The 19046-nt window shown below is 31.9% G+C and overlaps 2 protein-coding genes and 1 pseudogene across 3 annotated transcripts in view; 1 reads left to right on the forward strand and 2 right to left on the reverse strand.

The window, feature by feature from the left end:
* Hus1-like (Hus1-like checkpoint clamp component) lies at positions 1–11815 on the reverse strand. 2 transcript variants are annotated; one of them, XM_072529056.1, is made up of 6 exons: positions 11714–11815; positions 5619–5825; positions 4563–4666; positions 1523–1627; positions 825–1002; positions 1–602 (listed from the first exon to the last, which is right to left on the reverse strand). In XM_072529056.1, exons 2-6 carry the CDS (start codon positions 5782–5784, stop codon positions 385–387), a joined length of 771 nt encoding a protein of 256 aa, XP_072385157.1. In that variant the 5' UTR covers positions 5785–5825; positions 11714–11815; the 3' UTR covers positions 1–384. The 2 variants fall into 2 exon arrangements, with proteins under 2 accessions (XP_072385157.1, XP_072385156.1); XM_072529055.1 differs by lacking the exon at positions 11714–11815 and adding an exon at positions 5880–6061.
* Positions 7458–19046, forward strand: part of Cpsf73 (cleavage and polyadenylation specificity factor 73) — a 25775-nt gene continuing 14186 nt past the window's right edge. Inside the window, exons 1-8 of the mRNA XM_072529052.1 lie at positions 7458–7651; positions 7730–7793; positions 8297–8394; positions 8592–8720; positions 8777–8954; positions 9161–9250; positions 9311–9461; positions 9953–10128. Coding sequence (XP_072385153.1) covers positions 7581–7651; positions 7730–7793; positions 8297–8394; positions 8592–8720; positions 8777–8954; positions 9161–9250; positions 9311–9461; positions 9953–10128 — 957 coding nt within the window. The 5' untranslated portion in view covers positions 7458–7580. The remainder of the gene's footprint in view (positions 7652–7729; positions 7794–8296; positions 8395–8591; positions 8721–8776; positions 8955–9160; positions 9251–9310; positions 9462–9952; positions 10129–19046) is intronic.
* On the reverse strand, positions 12007–18257 carry LOC140439254 (delta(24)-sterol reductase pseudogene; annotated as a pseudogene).

Here is a 19046-nt window from a genome sequence, read left to right on the forward strand (position 1 = left end):
TTGGAAATATTATAAGGATGTTGTGAATTGATTTTTACTTAATCACCAATTTTCACTGAACAAAATGACATAGGTAACATGTATGAACTGACATTGTCAATTTAGTTTGGAACAACCAATATTTTTTAAAAACATTGAAAAAATTAAATGAAATTGATATGACAACACAACAAGAAGCAAAATTATTCGAATAGTTCTTTTATAGATGTAAAAGTAAATTGCAAGTGACAGTATTCAATTCCAGAAGAACAAGGTGAATTATAAACCTCACACAATTTTATTATTGAATTTGAGATTTGGTATAGGCCCTAGGTCATAATTAACTTTTTTTGACCATGATAGGAAGGTAGAAGAGCTGATATTGTCTTACTATGGACTGTCCTTTTAAGCTGCTAATTCAGTCAAAAATACTTGTATTGATAAAGCTCCTGGCTGTTCCATATACAATTTTACCATTTTTCCATGGACTATACTACATAGTGTTCTACAATTGCTTATTTGTAATCCGGTGAGAAACATTAAAAACTTTTTTATTTCAATGGTTGACGAAATTAAATTGAGATCTTCTTCATCATCATCTGTGGTAGTAGGAATTTGGCCAACTAAAAAATAAACAAAGCTTAATAAACAAAGCACTAGTAACAAACTTATTAGACTTTTCAAAATAAACAGTTTGAGGAACTGAAGACTCATGCACCATAGACCAAGAGTGTGAAAAAACTTGTAAGGAAACAAAAAATGTAAAGCCATCACTAAATAAGTGATAAACAAGAGTTAAAATCATGCTAAATAGGAGAAATGCTTAATTTATGTGATTTCCTTACCTGCAAAGCTCTGAACACTTAAATCTGTAAAATGAGCTGCAACATTAACTACATTGGTCTTAATTTGAAACGTTAGCCTACCATTTTTATTAGCACTAACAATAAGGCTGTGACTCATGTTTCTCAACCTCTCTACTATGTTTTTAAGTGCTTTTAAATTTGGCATTTGTATAGAAACCTAAAAAGAACAAAACTTAAATGCATATAATATAGCATGAATTGCCAGGATAGACAGAGAGGTTCTAATCTGTATAAAAACTGCACTAAGTAGATTTTCATAGACAATATTCAATCGAGAAGGAACAGATGACTAAAAAATTAACACCAGAATGATACAAGCCAAAAAGGCTAAGGATGCTTTAAAGGCTAAAGAATTCTCTGGAACAAAAATATAACAAAGCAGAGGTTTAATATCTATTAAACTCTGGTAAAAGCTATGGTATTAATATGAATGTAAAATGTGGCGATTAACAAAGAAAAACCAAAGAAAGATAGAAGCCACAGAAATGGTTGTAATAAGGTGAAAGCTAGGGATTTGAAGAAGGGGGAAGATAAGAAATGAAGAAATCAGGGGAATAGAATATTTAATAATAAACCAGCTCATATGGTATGAGCATGTACAGCAAATGAAAAACAATACTCCCAAAAAAAGTATTTGCAGGAACACCTATAGGAAAAATCTGATATTTAAAACTTACATGAAAATCATTAAACCTGGGTTCCTCGTAATCACTCCAATGTTTTCTTGAAATCACCTCTACTGGTATGTCATGAACAACTTGGCTGGAAATTTCTTCAGCGACCTAAAATAAGTAACTCATATTTTGCCTTATTTTTATTAATGTACTTACGACAGGCGATTAAAAAGTTCCAGGACTAATATTTAAAGTCTGCATTTAACATTATTTCGTTCAATCTACTCCTCTGACAATACATAAATTGTCGTGCAGGTCTGGGACTGTCAGTTTAAGCTTTCCGGTATTCCACATGGGATAGATTGGGTGAATAAGTTCTCGTCCCAACACGGTGTATCACAATGTTTAATAGACAATATCTTATCAGTATATGGGACCATAAGAGACTTGTGAATTAGTTATACCAAAATAAACACCCTCGGATAGAGCTGCACCACAGCTGACTCATCATGTCTTGTGACTACTATGTTTCCCAATCCCAATGTGTAACACCATAAAGCTCAGGGTGTGCATGGAACAGGAAGAAAAGTGTTACCTAGTCAATGTCTAGCCCTATAGCAACTTACTGTCGCTATAGGGTGCACTGTCACCTTTATACATCATTCCTGGTAATATCAAGACCAAAATGTCAAGGTAAAATGTACAAAAAGCCAATTGGCTATAGTATGACCAGTGGTGTAGGCTTCCAAAGAAGAATAAAAACATACAAACTTCCCTGAAGTCCTTCTAGTGCTGAAAGGATACCGAGGATAATTCTTGTGTAATGCTATTTAGCTCACAGACCCTATTTATATATGACTATCCTGGTAGACATTAACTGAATATGTGAAAATAGGTTATTTTTATATCATATTTATTTTATTCAATTCCATAACGAATTTTGAATTTCTTTGCAAGTTTTCTTTAATATTTTCAATAAAGTCACACCTCTTCTCTTTGAAATATCTCTAAAATGTCCAAAGAGGCTAAACATGGTGAGTAGTGAGTAGGTAGTTGAGGGATAATAGTCATATCTTTTTTATGCCTAAATTTCGAATGAACAACACAGAATAAACTGCTACATTGTTATGAAACAGCACAACTCCCCATTTCACCACATTTCCAGCCTCAAACAAATTCCTCAATGCTTGATGCTAAAGAGAATGATTGTCTCATCTTTAATCTCACATTAGATATCATGTGCCTTATTTCTGTTATGTTGGAAAGATTGTTGACATCTATGGGGAATATTGGACTTGTTTACATGTCTTCTTTGGATGGGTTTCAAAAAAGTTATTACTATATATTATTTCAAGAAAATACTGACACATCTAATCTAGGTACTGTTTATGCCAGCCATCCAGCAAAAAGAAAAAAGAGGGAATGTAAAGGTAGTGGGGGTAAAAATATTGTTAGACAGGAAGTGCCATCTTGAGAGGCCACATTAAACAAGAAAAGAGAATCCCTTTCCTTGTTTAAGACATCAAATTTAGTTGGGTTATGTTATTGTTTGTCCCAACTGTCACATGAAATCTTATTTATATTGAAGTTTTTTAACAATTGTGTCGCATTTTAGACTATTATCGTTAATATTTAATTAAAACTTTCTCATCTAAGACACATTCGAAAAATATTTTATAGCTACTGTTAATAAGTGTCGGAAAATTTAAATTTGGCGCATTCGCATTGACACAAATTTTTGAGTTAAAATTTCTTGGTACAAACCAAGTGAAATTTTGCATTCCTTGATAAATATACTATCCGACAAGCGAGAGCTGGCGGGTTGCGCGTAGAACAAATTGAAAAGTGGAAGGGATTGCTCATTTCTATTGCTGTCGGCTACGAGTTCACATCATGGAATTAGTGCTAGATTTCTAACAGTGTTGTCAAGTATTTACATTTTTATTTGGAGTGGCTATATTATAAACTTATTTATATTTATTAAAATGGCAAGTGTATTAAAAGGCAAACCTTTGGTATCTCAAGCACGAAAAATAATTTTGAATGTTTTTAAGTTTACAACCGAAGAAGCTAATGCATATAAAGTCTTAGTTGATTTAAAAAAGATACAAGAACGTGTAGCTCATTTAACTGGTAATTATAATACTCATTTTCAAAATAAATTGAGCTTTAAATAATTTAATTTAAGTTAAGTTACAATCAATAAATAAATAAAAAATTACAGTGCATTAGATTACCAGTAAATAATGTGAAACACATGTGAAATAGAAATGACATAAAAATTGAAATGTGTTTCTACAATATGTTTATTTACTATAGATATGCTGGACACTTTAATATTTCGATACGTTGCATTTTTTATAAATGGGAAACAAAATATGATATTGTAAGCAATGATATCACAAGATAAAAGGCCGATAATACTTGAGTTTATCGTCTGGCTTAGAAAAACAAACAAAGAACGCCTGTTCTATGTTGTGTTTAGTTTAGTAAGCATTAAGACATAATTTGTGTATGTCCGCGATACATACAAAAATACCTTCCCTTTGAGAATTAATTACGTTTTACAAAAATAAATATTATTAACAGGTTTTTCTACGTTTTATTCAATATTATTATAATTTTTATTTTGTTTTCGTGGTAAATAAGTTAATCACACACTCATCCACATAACCACGGTACATATCTACTAACGTAATTTTCAGATCCCAACTAAATTTTTGATACGGCAACTACGCATTTGTGACACCCGCGATTAAGTACCTCTCCTATCTCTCTTAGAATAAGTCCTTTTCTATTTTCGCGCAGCTCACCCGCCAGCTCTCGCTTGTCGCATTGTAATAATTATAAATATAATAAATATAATAATTGATAAATATGATCTTGCATTAAACAATGATTTGGTGTCACTCAACTTTACTCTTTCAATATGTAATTCTCAAAAGCTTCTTGCAATTTTCAAAAAAAAATACAAGTCTCACATAAAAAGAGTTGTAATTTGGTGAAAATTAAAGCATCCACAAAATATTCCTGTTGTGATATTGCTGTGCAATTCAAAGTCTTAACTGGAAGTTAATAACCAGTCCTCTTCTGTATTACTTACCAAATCCATTTCCAAGGTAAGACATGGAGATTGTTTATTGGTTAACTTAATTTTGAGTGTTTTAACTATTTGCTTTAAAATTGAAAGAGAACGAGCCAACAAACCTAAAAAGCACTACAATCAGCAAAATATATAGGCAAATCTTTAACAATTAATAAAATTTTGAAGTATATATTGAACATTTTTTCAAAAACTATGTCTAAACAACTATAAGAATGTGAACAGAATGATTGTTTCTTTATTGCAAATAATTTATTGAGGCAAAGACTACAGTATGTTATCAAATATATGGCATTAATTTAGTGATTTAGTATCTGAAATTCAAATTTAGCTGTAGTACTACTTGTCATTCGAGCAATACTGCCTGAATGCACTGTACAAATAGCATCATACAAAATTTTCTAAAAAACTCATTCAAATAATACATTCAGGTAAAATTCATACCAGCAAGAATATACAGTATGTCATTTATAGTTGTCTTCAAATTCTTCAGTATTGTTTTAGCTTCCCATTTGTTTACTCATCAGTAAAGTTTGTTTATCTACATGTATATAACTTGCAGGAAAGTGCCCTATAACAATTTTCCTTATGTTACATAATTTTTACAAAAAGTATTTGTGAAAATCAGGAGCTGTTTGTTTTGCCAGGTTTTAGTGTTAACAACTATTATGTAGTCAGAACCTATGGTTTTATGTGCCCTCCAAAGCGCTTAAATTAGAAATTGAAAATTTTCTGGTGTCTGTTGGGATCAAACCCAGGTCCTCTAGTACCTAGCCACTTGGCTATGGTCACTTAATATTAATATATTAAAAATTACATGAACACTATTTCTAGCACCATTGCTGACAAAATTCATCTGATTCATTGTATCAAAATACCATATTAGCTAAAGATTTTCCTCTTTTTTTGACCTACAGATTGCCACAATATATTATTTTCATTGATAAAATTGTATGTATCTACATGTTTCACTTATTAATTTTGTGAGTTTAGAATTGTTCGAATATGAATAAATTTAACTACACATTGAATAATTATTGAAAGATTAAAATATACCTGTTGAAAACTCTAAGTAAATTTCATTATATTGGTCATTAACACCAACAACATTATACTCTTTGAAATAAAAATTTACAGGTAATTCACACCACACCAAAGGTCGTCGAGGTCCTGATTCCTCTTCAGATATTATATAATATACTTTTCTTGTTGTTATCCTCATTATGCATTCTTTAGAGAATTTAGATAGACTTAAAGAAATATCTACAAAAAATGTGTTTTAATGTATTGTAATGTACGTTATTTTTAATGATTTACTCATGAAATCTCGCATAGCTAGGCCATCGGTAATTACTGCCCTAAACTTCATTTTTACTGATTTGTACTTAATTCTTTATTTTAAAAAGTAACTTTATACATAACTCTATCACTACCATGATTTGAAATCTGTTTCGCTCTTTGTATACCTGAATGACATTGGCGTAGGCGTATAGAAAACAAGTGTCAAAAGTGTCACAAAAAATAAAATTCTAGGGTCATAGAACGTTTTTATTTGGCACCCTTCCCTTTGGTGGCACTGCTAGTCTTGTTCCTGCTCCTTGTTCGTTGTCACCACAGTATGCTAACAATATATTGTGATTGGTGTTGAAAAGGTGCAATTTTAGACGATTTTTAATTATGGAATCGAACACATTACATGGAATAACAATGGAAACATAAAGAACTGACCAAAAAAAGATTACAGGGATACTATAAACAATACCGTTTTTCAAGTCAACAAAATTATATGGATATGTTTGATAAATGGGTAAATGCTGTTAAGAGCGCTAAATTAGAGAATGTGGCAACATAAACTACAACAACTTTCGTATTCGTGTATGCGTTAGTCATTTTAAAGAGAGGAGGATATAATCAAAGTTGGACATAGGGGCATTAAGAGAATAGCCGTTCCAAGTTTGATTTTGCCAGGTCAGAGAATAATAAACAATCAGGATGAGGATGCCCACTCTGCTTGTCAAGATAAGTACGAGCTTCTAGTTCGCGCAGACGAAATCAGCCATGTTTTAAACGGAACCAGTGCTGTTCAGTGACATTTTATCTGGTGTGCATAGACAAATTAACCCGGTTTACTTTATTTACGGCAACTATAGACATAATATGCACTATTTTATTAGTACTTTTAGTTGAAGAATAGATTAAAATATTTCAAATTTACTAAATAATTAATCTCTAAAAATTTAAATTACAGTTCTGTCGTAGCTTGTCACTAATTTCTCAATCCGAGTCTATGTTTCAGTTTAAAATATGGCGATCGCGTGCTGACACACTTCAAAGGCGGCATCTGAGAGTGGGCATTCTGATTGTTTATTATTCTGTGACCAGATAAGAAGACCAGGTTTGTATTTACATACCATTTGGCATTAGAATAACAAAAATATTATTTAAATACTGACAAGTTCTTGTCACAACATTAAGAACACTCAATCTACTAACACTAAATACTACACGCTTGTATTTTTATATCTAGTAACACATATAACATTTTTTGTATTTTTATAAATAAAGATTTATTCTATATTTTGTTCTTTAATTTTTTTAACCACTTGTATTTTAATGTAATGGAAAATAAATATAACCTCAACATAACAAGAAAACCCAAAGAGTATGCGAAAAAATATATACATATATCGAATAATGTTTTTTTTTTGTTATTTTAGGATTATGTCGATATTCCCTTATTTTAGAATGAGTTTACAATCCTAGGTAATTTTATGAGACTTTTGAATTTACCACCATGTATATATATAGTTACACACCCTGGCACTATCCAATGCGCCAATCGTCGTTTTACTCTTTACTATACGACTGGCACTGCTAGAGGTGTCTGTGCGCTGTGCTACAGTGTGGTTAGGTTAGGTTGTAAATTAATTTTCAGGTTATGTTATGAGTGAACGGTTGTGTACAATCCTGTTTAACAAGAATAAATAAACATTTTGGTAATAACTAAATAGTATTACCATGTCCTACAAAAGAAAACCAGATTCACAAGTTCCAGCAGAGGAGAGCGACTTACTTACTATACGACCACTGTAAGATTTGTGTTTGTTTCTAAATGTATTCATTATTTACATCTATTTTTTTTCACTGATATGGATATTTTGCTTTAGGGGAGCTGGTCAAGAAGTAGGAAGATCATGTATAATGGTAGAGTTCAAAGGAAAGAAAATTATGGTAAGCACATAATTTTTGAATATAAGATATATTAGGAAACATTAGCAAACCTTCCAAAAACATAGTGATCATCATTTCCTATGAAGACTTTTTTAAAATTTGCATATGTACAAGCTAGTGATCTAGAAGGAGCTTGAATCAATCTAGATATCCCCCAGTGATTAATAAAATGTTGATTAATAAAATGTTAGAGGTTTAAAAATAGTTTTATCCTATGCTGTTCCAAGACATTTTATTTAAGAAACATGTGACCATGCTAATAGTAATCCCACCCTTGTTCAAATTAGCAGTCATTTTGAGTTTGTCAATTAATTAGTTAATTAATAATAGAGATTTAGTTACGAATTTGCCTTGCGAGATAATGCAAACAAAAACCTAGCCAAAATAAACTTGAAATTTGTTTATTGGTTTACTTAAATCGGAAAATCTCACTAATTTGGTATTTTATTGTTGTAACCTTTCATCTCTATAAAAGCCACTTAAAGCACATTTTCATTTTTCAGCTTGATTGTGGAATTCATCCAGGTTTATCAGGAATGGATGCTTTACCTTTTGTAGATCTAATAGAGGCAGATGAGATAGATCTTCTTCTTATTTCTCAGTAAGTTATTACTGTTTTAAAACAAAATAAAAACATTGGAATAAATATTATAGGTAGAAATATGTAAAAATGATTCAAACATGCTTATTTTAATAATAAAATACTGCATAATATGTTTTGATTAATATTTCTAAAGATTATTGTTGATTTATAATTATTTTAAGAAAAGTCTGTCATTACAAAAGATTCTGTTTTAGCTTTCATTTAGATCACAGTGGTGCCTTACCATGGTTTTTACTAAAGACTAGTTTCAAGGGACGTTGTTTCATGACACATGCCACCAAAGCCATATACAGATGGTTGTTATCTGATTATATCAAAGTCAGGTATTGGGCTTTATAAATTTGATTTGGCAAAAATAATTAACAAATGTTTTTTTTAGTAATATTGCTACTGAACAAATGTTATACACAGAAGCAGATTTAGAGGCCAGTATGGATAAAATAGAAACCATCAATTTTCATGAAGAAAAAGATATATTGGGTGTAAAATTTTGGGCTTATAATGCAGGACATGTTCTTGGAGCGGCTATGTTTATGATTGAAATTGCAGGTGTAAAGGTGAGTAAGAGAAAAGTCAACAGTTTTTAAATACATAGTATTCTGCAAACTAAGTATTTGCTTGAACTAACATAATAGATAAAGAGTATCATTAGTAGATTTCAGCCTGTTTTTCAGAATTATACATACTAAGTTCTCAAAAATATGGTAGACATTGTACTATTCCTAGTGGTAGATTTGCATGCTTACATTTGGTTTATTTTCAGATCCTGTATACTGGAGATTTTTCAAGGCAAGAAGATAGACATTTGATGGCTGCAGAAATTCCAACTATACACCCTGATGTATTAATAACAGTAAGCATTTTAATAATCTACTTATTATAAAGTTTAATTAAGAATGGCATTTATTTGTAGGAATCTACTTATGGAACACATATTCATGAGAAGAGAGAGGATCGTGAAACACGTTTTACCACATTAGTGCATGATATTGTCAATAGAGGAGGAAGGTGTCTGATTCCAGTATTTGCATTAGGAAGGGCCCAAGAATTGTTGCTAATATTAGGTGAGCTATTTTGAATATTATGAAATGCTTCAGATTTTTATCGAATTATAATTGATTGTTGACTTTCAGTCTGTTTATAATTTTGCCCAAACTTTAGTAGAGGTAGTGTTTATCTAAACAGCTATGACTCATGCATGTGCAGAGTACAAATTTATGCTTTGGCCATACAAATTTTAATGATTTTGGACAACCCGATGCGCAGATACTTTTACGGTTACAGCTGTTTATAAATTCCACAAGCTCTAAAATTTTTTTATTGTTTGTAAATAAAATGTTTGAAAGAAAGAAAAACTAAATGCCGATCTAATCTCTTTATCCTATTTTCACAAAAGTTAACACATTGTTCTTGGTCTCGTCGTAGATTGTACAGAATATGATGGACTTGATTGGGCCAATATTTACATTTTTTAATATAATCCTTTAATCTTCGTTCACTTTTTCAAAACATTTATTTTATATAATTATAAAATATAATTATATTTTTATTTCAGATGAATATTGGAGTCAGCATCCAGAACTTCACGACATTCCTATATATTATGCTTCTTCTTTGGCTAAAAAATGTATGGCTGTATATCAAACGTATATAAACGCCATGAATGATAGAATAAAGCGCCAGATTGCCATCAATAATCCATTTGTGTTTAAACATATTTCTAATTTGAAGGTATGTGATGAATATTTAATCTAATTGATTTAAAATATTTATTTGATTTTGCAGGGGATCAGTATATCCTTTTGCTACTTGTTAATGTTCATTTATTTATTTATTAACGGGTACCATCCAATTATAGAGTGTGTCCAATATATAGCATTGGCAATATGCCAACTAATGACAAATGAGTTAAAGATGCATAGCTTATTACAATTACATACAAATAGTTAAACTAAGTATTTTCGGAGCGAAATTGGCCATCGAAACTGATATCATATTAACCCTAGAACACTAACCTTAACTTACACCGTAGACACTAACCATTCGTATTATTTACGATTTTTTTCCAATTCCAAAAAAGTAAAACAAAAAATTAAGATGAAATTTTGATTAATTTTTTAAATGAACAAAGGACCATTTATATGCTTAAAATATTAAAAAAAAATCAAAATTTTTTTATTTACGTCACAGGTAACGCAACAACGAGCACGGTGTTCTGCGTAAAATGCACGTTTGCAGTGATTACAATGAAGTGACGTCAAAAAGGCAATAAATTATATTTAATAGCCTCTTGACGAATGAGAGGGCGAATATCAACACGAGCTCATGTTTACAGATGGGAATTTGCTAAATGAATAAACTTTAGTTACATAGCTACCTGGTCGATAGGATTCTTTACAATTAAGAATAAAATCTTCTTATATTTCCCGGATAGGGGCAAACCTATATATATTTTTTCTTTCAGTCCTTGTGGTTTTATCATCGAACCCAAGATTATGTAGAAGAAAATCAAATCTTTCGCAGCTCATTGTTGGTCTCTCTTGAAGATGGTTATCTTTTTGTGCTACGGAAAATATAAGTAGTCCAACAAGAGTATTTAATTCATCCCTTGTTACGAGAGAATTAGTATGTTTAAAAACTTTAAAATTTTTAGACTTCAGACTGATTTGAGTATTGGTGTGCAACAGAATTTTTTCGAATATAGAATCGTTCATTAAACACTGAAATACATCTAATAGTGTATTAGCATCTTTTGCCTGTCCAGATGGTCCTTGAACAATATGCAAAATATTGTTTTTTGTAGTACGTTTCCGAAGATTAGATACAGTGCACCAGCTATGACCATTTTTGCCTTTGAGACTCGTAGTCAAATTGGAAGTATGCGGTTCAGATTCGTCCACAATGTTTTCGGTTTCTCGCTCTTCAACTTGTTGAAAACACACTTCTTCATTACCTTTTCCGTTTTGATGAGGCTGACTTATTATTTGCTGGAATGAATGGTCTTGTTGAATGTCGGTGTCCACAGAAGAAATCTCATATTGAACTCTACATGAAGTGCTAGACATAGAAACAGAGTATAAAGATATAAACAGGTAGAAGTAGAGTTTTGCACTCCGTCTTCACTTTCTGAATTACTAGAAGTTTCGTCATTTGATTGTAGGCTACCATCATCTAATTCACCGATTAATATTTTTTCGGCCTCCAATTCCAATTCTATTTGGGTTAAGAGTCGTTTCTCGTCAAATTTTCTAGCCATTTTTTAATTACATTGTCTGTGAATGAGAAAAGAAAATAATACCAAGATAAAAAAACTTACGTTAACACAAACATTTTGTAAAAAAATACGAAGCAACTGCGATCTTGCGGTTAACGACTGCACAACTATACTGTGGATTGTGTGGATGTACTCTTCAAGCTGATTACCGAAGCTACTCCAATACCTACGCTTCTATAATTCATGCAAGGTTGGTAAATCGTAAAAAAAATAATCAGCGTTCGTAAAATTTACGATCAGTACAGAGTAACCACAGTCAAAGGGGACTAATATTCACAGTTAAGATATGACAACGTCTGTCGGGGTCAGCTAATATTTTATATAAAAAGGAATGATTTCAAATAAAACATTTATTTTAGCAAAATATATTACAACAATATAAAAATAATGAGTTGTATAATAAACACCAACTTACGTAGTACAGTAAACAAATAAAGACTAGTAATTATCGATAAATATGCTAATAATAACAATAACATAATTTATTAATAAATTACAAAACCTGCGTATAACATGAACTTTAATTTGTACTTGAAAATGTGTTTATAGCTGAAAATTCACTTAAAATAGAAACTAATTTAGTTCGCACTGCCTACCTATTTCAAATACATCAATTTCAGGTTTCACTTTATCATATAAATGCGGAAAAGCGTCTTCAGCATGATATTTCTTTCTAACCACTTCGTATAAACTTAAATCGAACATTTCTTCGAACTCGTCTCGATTCATAAAAATGTCAGCGTAGAGAAAAGAAAATCCTCCAACGTCTCGTGTGAATTTTTCCATTTCTCTCATGGCTTTCACGGGATTGTATTTTTGTTTACGTTTTACAAAGCCGGGAACACCGTAGATACCGAGATCATTATATATTGCATAATCTGTTCCTTCTACGAGATCTTGTTTCCTAGGTTGTTTCAATTGGCCAGATTGTGGACCGTGATCGTATACCTTGCATGGGTATACTAATAGCGGGTATGTATCGAACAGTTTTTCAGAAATTTCTATCTGATCTTCTAATTTTCTAATAGGTAGAACAATATCTTGGAATACTTGCTTCATAAATGTGAAATTTCTTATTCCCGGCGTCGTTGTAAATTTTAAGAAAGCTGGTTTCGGTGGTAAAAGCCAGCCAAATAGCAGTCTGAATAGAAGATTATTTCCGAAAGGTATCATAGATTCTACCACCCAAAATATAGCTCTGTTGTGACGTAACAAATACTCTCTAAGAGGGATTAGTTCTATGTGCTTTCCTTTTTTGAGAAAAGACTCTACATATTTGTAAAACCATGGTTTGTACCAACTAGTAACTTTATTAATTGGCAAATTGGGGTCGTAATCAGAGTATTCCCCTGTCATTATAACAGCTTCATTACGACTAAATACGGTAGCTTCTACATAATCTGCAACGGGGTAATCAGCTCCGTTGTCACCCGATACCAGTCTAATCATATCACAGTAATTATTCTCTCCCTTTACGGGAATGTAACTCATTTTTATATAGGGTTTGATTTTAACAATTTTAAGAGTAAGAGCTACTAGGAATCCTAAGCTTCCGTGTGACCAAGGAAGGCATTTATACAGATCTTCATTTTCTTCGTTAGAAGCAGTTACTAGACTGCCATCCCCTAACACTACTTCATAAGACACTATATTTTCATGATATAAACCAACTTTATGAGAGTGAGTTGTCATTCCCGTACCCATGGCAAGTCCACCAACAGTTGCATCTGCTATTTCCAAAGTTACAGCTAGGGTGTACCCTTTTGGTACAAGATATTTAGTAATCTCGCCTACGCTCATCATTGGTTCCACCTTCACCGTCAAATTTTTCTCATCTAATTCTAATACATCATAAAGGTCTACATTAACTCGATAACACAGGTCCTTTCTGAAGAAAGTTAGCGATAAACTCTGCCAGTTTGGTCTTGATGTACATAGTAATTTTCGATCTTGCTTCGGTAGCCTGTTCCATTTCTGTATCTGTTGTTGTACTCTCCTTACTCGCTGGTCGTGGTCTTCGGCATTGCTTAATAGATAGCGGTATATCTGCTTACGCAGATTAAGCAACATATCGAAAATAAAGCTGGCTGGCAGACAGAAAAATAGAACGACCAATCCTCTATTTTTTTCAAGTATTTCTATGCCTTTATCCTTCCATGATCTGTATTGCGTTGTTTGGTCGCCCATCTGCAATGCAAAATAAAATGTAAGAATAAAATAGTAATTACCATAATACTAAAGCTATATGGCTACCACAACACAGTAATTGTAAAAGTTTCGTAGAATATCTTGACATAATTTAAAAAAGAGTAGAATGAACCAATTAACAAAATGGAAGAAGAAAGACTGGTGAGAATCGCTAAAGATAAATCACTGACATCGGCTGTGGGTTGTCCCCGAAAAAGGTGAAGCGAAGGATAAGCTCGGCAAAGGCTGGGTGTATAAAGATAAAACCGAAATTTGTCTCAAATGAAGAAGAAAGGACAGAAAATTAATATCTTAAATCTATGACCATTAGATGACCTATGACCATTAAAGAAAATGATAACTTTGTGTTGAAGTAAGTGGATGAACTCTATCGTTGGTATTTCAAGGTTGACAAGAATTGCACTGCAAAATAATCAATGCGAAAGTGATCGAAAATCATATATTATTAACTGACTTCTGCAATTTAATTGGAGGATATAAGGAGGATATAAATGGGATATAAGGAGAATTTATTTGTTTGTGTATATACTTTTGGTATCTAATGAAGGTAAATGAAACATATTTTTGTTGAAATAAAAAATAATTTGAAAAAGTAATAAAAAACAAAAGTGGTGGGAACTATTTGTCCGTTGTTCCTTAAAAGATGTTTGTAGGTGGGAAATTAATTACCCTTGCACAGTTTGTGAAACAATTTATTTAATAAAAAAATACAAAAATGTATATATGGGTGACAAAATTAATTTAGGTCTTAATTACAGCAGTGTGAAATGATTTAAAACAATTTTGTGGGCATAAAGCTACTTGAAAATAACTACATATAATGTTAGTTCGTTTTTCTACTTTTTTGTTGAGCAAAATTTGCATCTTGTATAATTTTTTTGAACATCTATACTTTGTCTCAAAGTGACTAGTCTGTACAGGATAAGATATGCAATGCTAACCTTATGGGAATTTCGCCAAGACGTTGCCAGTTTTATGCAGTGAGCGTTCTCTATTGTCTATCTTTCAAAATAAACGGAATAAACCAGGAGTTCTTAACAAGTCCTCACGATAAATTTTATGTAATTTACAAATATCGTTTGCTAATAATTTTACATACTACTATGCATTATTTGTTTCTAATAGTAACTTATCAACTTTTATCTTTTATTAGTAGCAGTAGTATAATAAAATGTGCATTAAATAAACATTTGTTTAAAAGTTTAAAATAATTCCGGTAATTTCTACTAACTGCCAAATTTAAAATGTAATTTATCTCCCTGCGGTGCTAATTACTGCCGTAATATGTAAGGAATTTGTAATTTTGGCTGATATTAACTGCAAATACTTTCTTCTAAGTTATTCAGTAATTAATGTTTAAAAGCTTGATACATACAGGGCCTTAATGAGTCTGTATTTGTTCTTCGGAGCGCGTAAACATATTCGAGTTACGATTATTTGTACCATCTTGGATGTACTGTTACTGTTTTGTTATTGTTATTATGTGTTGGTGGTTGTTGTTGTGATTTGCTGTTGGCAATTATTGTTATTTTCTGTTGTTGGCTATTGTTATATTTGACGCCGAATTTTTGCCGCAAAATGGAGAAAATTGTTCAATGGAAACGTGGAAAAGCTCTGAAACTTTCAGAAAGGCAGATACTAATGAATATTATTAATTATCATCTTAATCAAGATAACAACATGTATCAAGTGTAATTGGGAAAGTGTCAGAAATGAGTGGTGTTTGCGAAAAGACTCTGTTTCACATACGACAGGAATATTCATCACCTGCTGGATTACAATCTCAAAAGAAGCAAAAGGTTGGTAATTCTCGTGACAACAAGTACGATAAAGGTGTCAGGGGCCAAATTCGTAGAATAGTTCATCAATTTTTTCGTGACAACATACCTCCAACAATAAACACCTTATTAGCTGTTGTAAAGTTCGAAGAAACTTTGCCCAATTTTTCACGGGCCACGCTACATCGCTTGATGAGTAATATGGATTTTGTGTTTATATAACGTGGCAGAAATTCAATACCATGCAGAAGGATACAACATAGTGTATTTGGATGAATCATGGGTAAATATCGGGCACACTGTAAAAAAAGAATGGGCTCATAAAACAATTACATCTCATCGCGATGCTTTTGTTCGTGGTCTGACAACAGGATTAAAAGCTCCAAAAGCACGTGGTGCACGGTTCGTTTTATTGCACGCAGGATCTACCAGTGGATTTGTTGATGGAGCAGAGCTCACGTTTTTGGCAAAGAAAAATACTCAGGACTACCACGACGAAATGGATAGACCAACCTTCGAAGATTGGTTCGAGAATAACTTAATGCTAAATTTGCCAGAAAAAACTGTTGTGGTAATGGACAATGCCTCCTATCACAGCAGAAAGTCAGAACAAATTCCCAACAGTTCAACACTAAAAAAAGATATTCAAGAATGGCTTCTGTCAAATGACCTATTTTTTGAAGAAGACTACCTAAAATGCGAGTTACTTGATGTAGTCAAGGCCTTCAAAGCAAAATATGACAGGTACATAATAGAAGATATTGCCAAAAAGCACCATGAAGATTCTGAGGCTCCCACCCTATCACTGTGAACTCAATCCCATCGAAATGGTTTGGAGTGAAGTGAAACGGTATGTAGCTGGACCCAACGCGAATTTTAAAAAAACTGAAATGCGGAATTTAATTAGAGCAGCGTACCAGGTCATTACGCCAGAGAAATGGAAAAACTACGTAAACCACGTAATAGCAACAGAAAAAAAATATGGGAAATTGACAATTTGTTGGATGATATCGAACCAATTATTATAAATATAAATAACGGAGATAGTGATGACAGTGACGATAATAATGATGATGATGATAGTGAAGCAGAAACTAAATGTGACAGCGATTGACAGAAAAAGGAACTAAATATAATGGTGTACAATTACGATTACTTACACACGAAATTAAATACAATGACTTCTTTTATTTTAAACTTATTTATTAGTTTTATTTTCGGATATTTCTACGTTTTGTTACTGCCAACATTGCCAGTTGGTGAATTTATCCATGTAACGAATACTTAATATCACAAAATTCAAGTCTCTTTTTTTTAGTCACAGAATGTTGGTGCTAAATAATCTAACCTCTAATTAATTTGGATTCCAATTCGCACATCGACGACACGTTTGACTAAAGTTTTTATTTTAATTCATATACATTAAATGATGTCCCAATTGTACAAAGACCTGCTGGACCGTTGGTATAATTAAATAAGATCATTATATTATGAATATACTTAATGCTATTGGAATCTTTAAGAACGCCTATTGAAATAAACGACATAGTAGTGACAATACAAAAAGAAAAATAGAAGTTTTTTGAAGAATTCCAAGGAAGATTTTTGGACCGATATGAAATTGGAATATGGCCATCCAGATATGAGTACAAACATGACCTTTAACAACTGCCTAAAGAAATACAATCCATAATCAATGTTCGTTAGGTTCCAGGGATTGTCACTATTGTAAAAAGAAGTAGATTTAGAGTCTGCATGTTCCCCGGTCTGAGATACGTCAGGAAAAAGACTATAGCCAAATATTACAGCTGTCTCAATCATTATGTGAGCTACTAAACATATTTGAGTTACCTACTCCAATTGAAATATGGGATAATTTATCTCCAGTAATTATCGATAACGTGGCTAGAACTATGAGAAGCGGAATGAGAGATAAAATAATTAATTACAACCGTTGATTGAATAATCCAATCAATTGGGTTATTCAATCAACGTTACAACAAACAAAAATATTGTTTCTCTTTTTTTATTAAAACAACTTAAAGCATGCCAAAAGACGTTAGAATACATATTTACCATTGTCTTTTAAGTCATTCTGGTCAAATTAATTACACATCAAAAGGAATTAAACAAAAGCGATCTAAATCGTATTTTTAACTGTCTGTAAAGTTCCGTTTCTCGGAATATTAGTCACTACACAATTATTAATGTAGCTATACAAATTAAACACTGTAAATGTCAAAAAATCCTATAATGATTACTTAATTTCGTTGCCCTTAACAATGGAAAACTTCTTTAATATTTTATTATGGTTTATAATTTACAAAGTACGACAACATAACCTCCAATAATTAGATTAAACTTTAATGTACGTTTTATTATCTTGTTACAATTAATATAAAAAAAAATAAAAATTACTTACATTGGGATGGATATTGTACCAATTTTTTCAATTTCTTACGTCTACTTGTGTTAAAATCAACACATTTTTCAGTCAAACTAAGATTGTTTATCTGTTTTCACAACACGCACTTGACCTTCAACTTTTTAATGAGTTGATTCACTCCACATATTTTTAAAATAATATAATGATTACCAAAGTAATTTAAATATAGATCGGGTTTTAGGTATAAACTTTTTAGATAATTAATTTCATGTGGAAATACACAGTGGCGGATCTAAGGGTATAGAATGTTATTATTATTATTCCAGATTTAGCCCGTCATTGTTCGCGTGGTGAGCGCAGCGCTCAGTTGGAATTATTTTTAAGGCTAGAAAACCCTGATGTTGCCCTGGAAACCATCAGGGTCTTTTAACTCTAATGCCACAAATTGGTCGCATTGCTCCTGTAGTGATTCTTTCCCAAGTTAACATGCTCCTTTTCTAACTTGGCTGCACCGTACTGAAGACGACCAATAGTCAGAAATGCGTATATACGGTTGCCTTTCATCGATATACCTTTTTTGGTTTTCTGTTTTACTAGACTAATTATACTTATGCGCAGTTGAATTATATATATATATATATATATATATATATATATATATATATATATATATATATATATATATATATATATTCACGGCTGCCAAAGCAGGTGGCGCCTTTGTAAGCTAACTACTGTTGTAGTGAAGTTTTGGAAGACATTCGTTGGACTTTCCGAGTTTGAATTTGTATCAGCCCAAGTGTCTGATGAGGCTGGGATAGGCCGAAATGATCATAACACTTTATTGATACCGATTCGAGCACGGGAAGTTTAACGAATTTGTCCTCCTAGGCCATATATTTGGCCATTTAATTTATTAAAGCGATAGCGGCTTTCGCTAAAAGATTTTATCTTTTACACACACACACACATATATATATATATATATATATATATATATATA

The sequence above is a fragment of the Diabrotica undecimpunctata genome, chromosome 4 (genome assembly GCF_040954645.1).
Source record: "Diabrotica undecimpunctata isolate CICGRU chromosome 4, icDiaUnde3, whole genome shotgun sequence".
Lineage (NCBI taxonomy): Eukaryota > Metazoa > Arthropoda > Insecta > Coleoptera > Chrysomelidae > Diabrotica > Diabrotica undecimpunctata.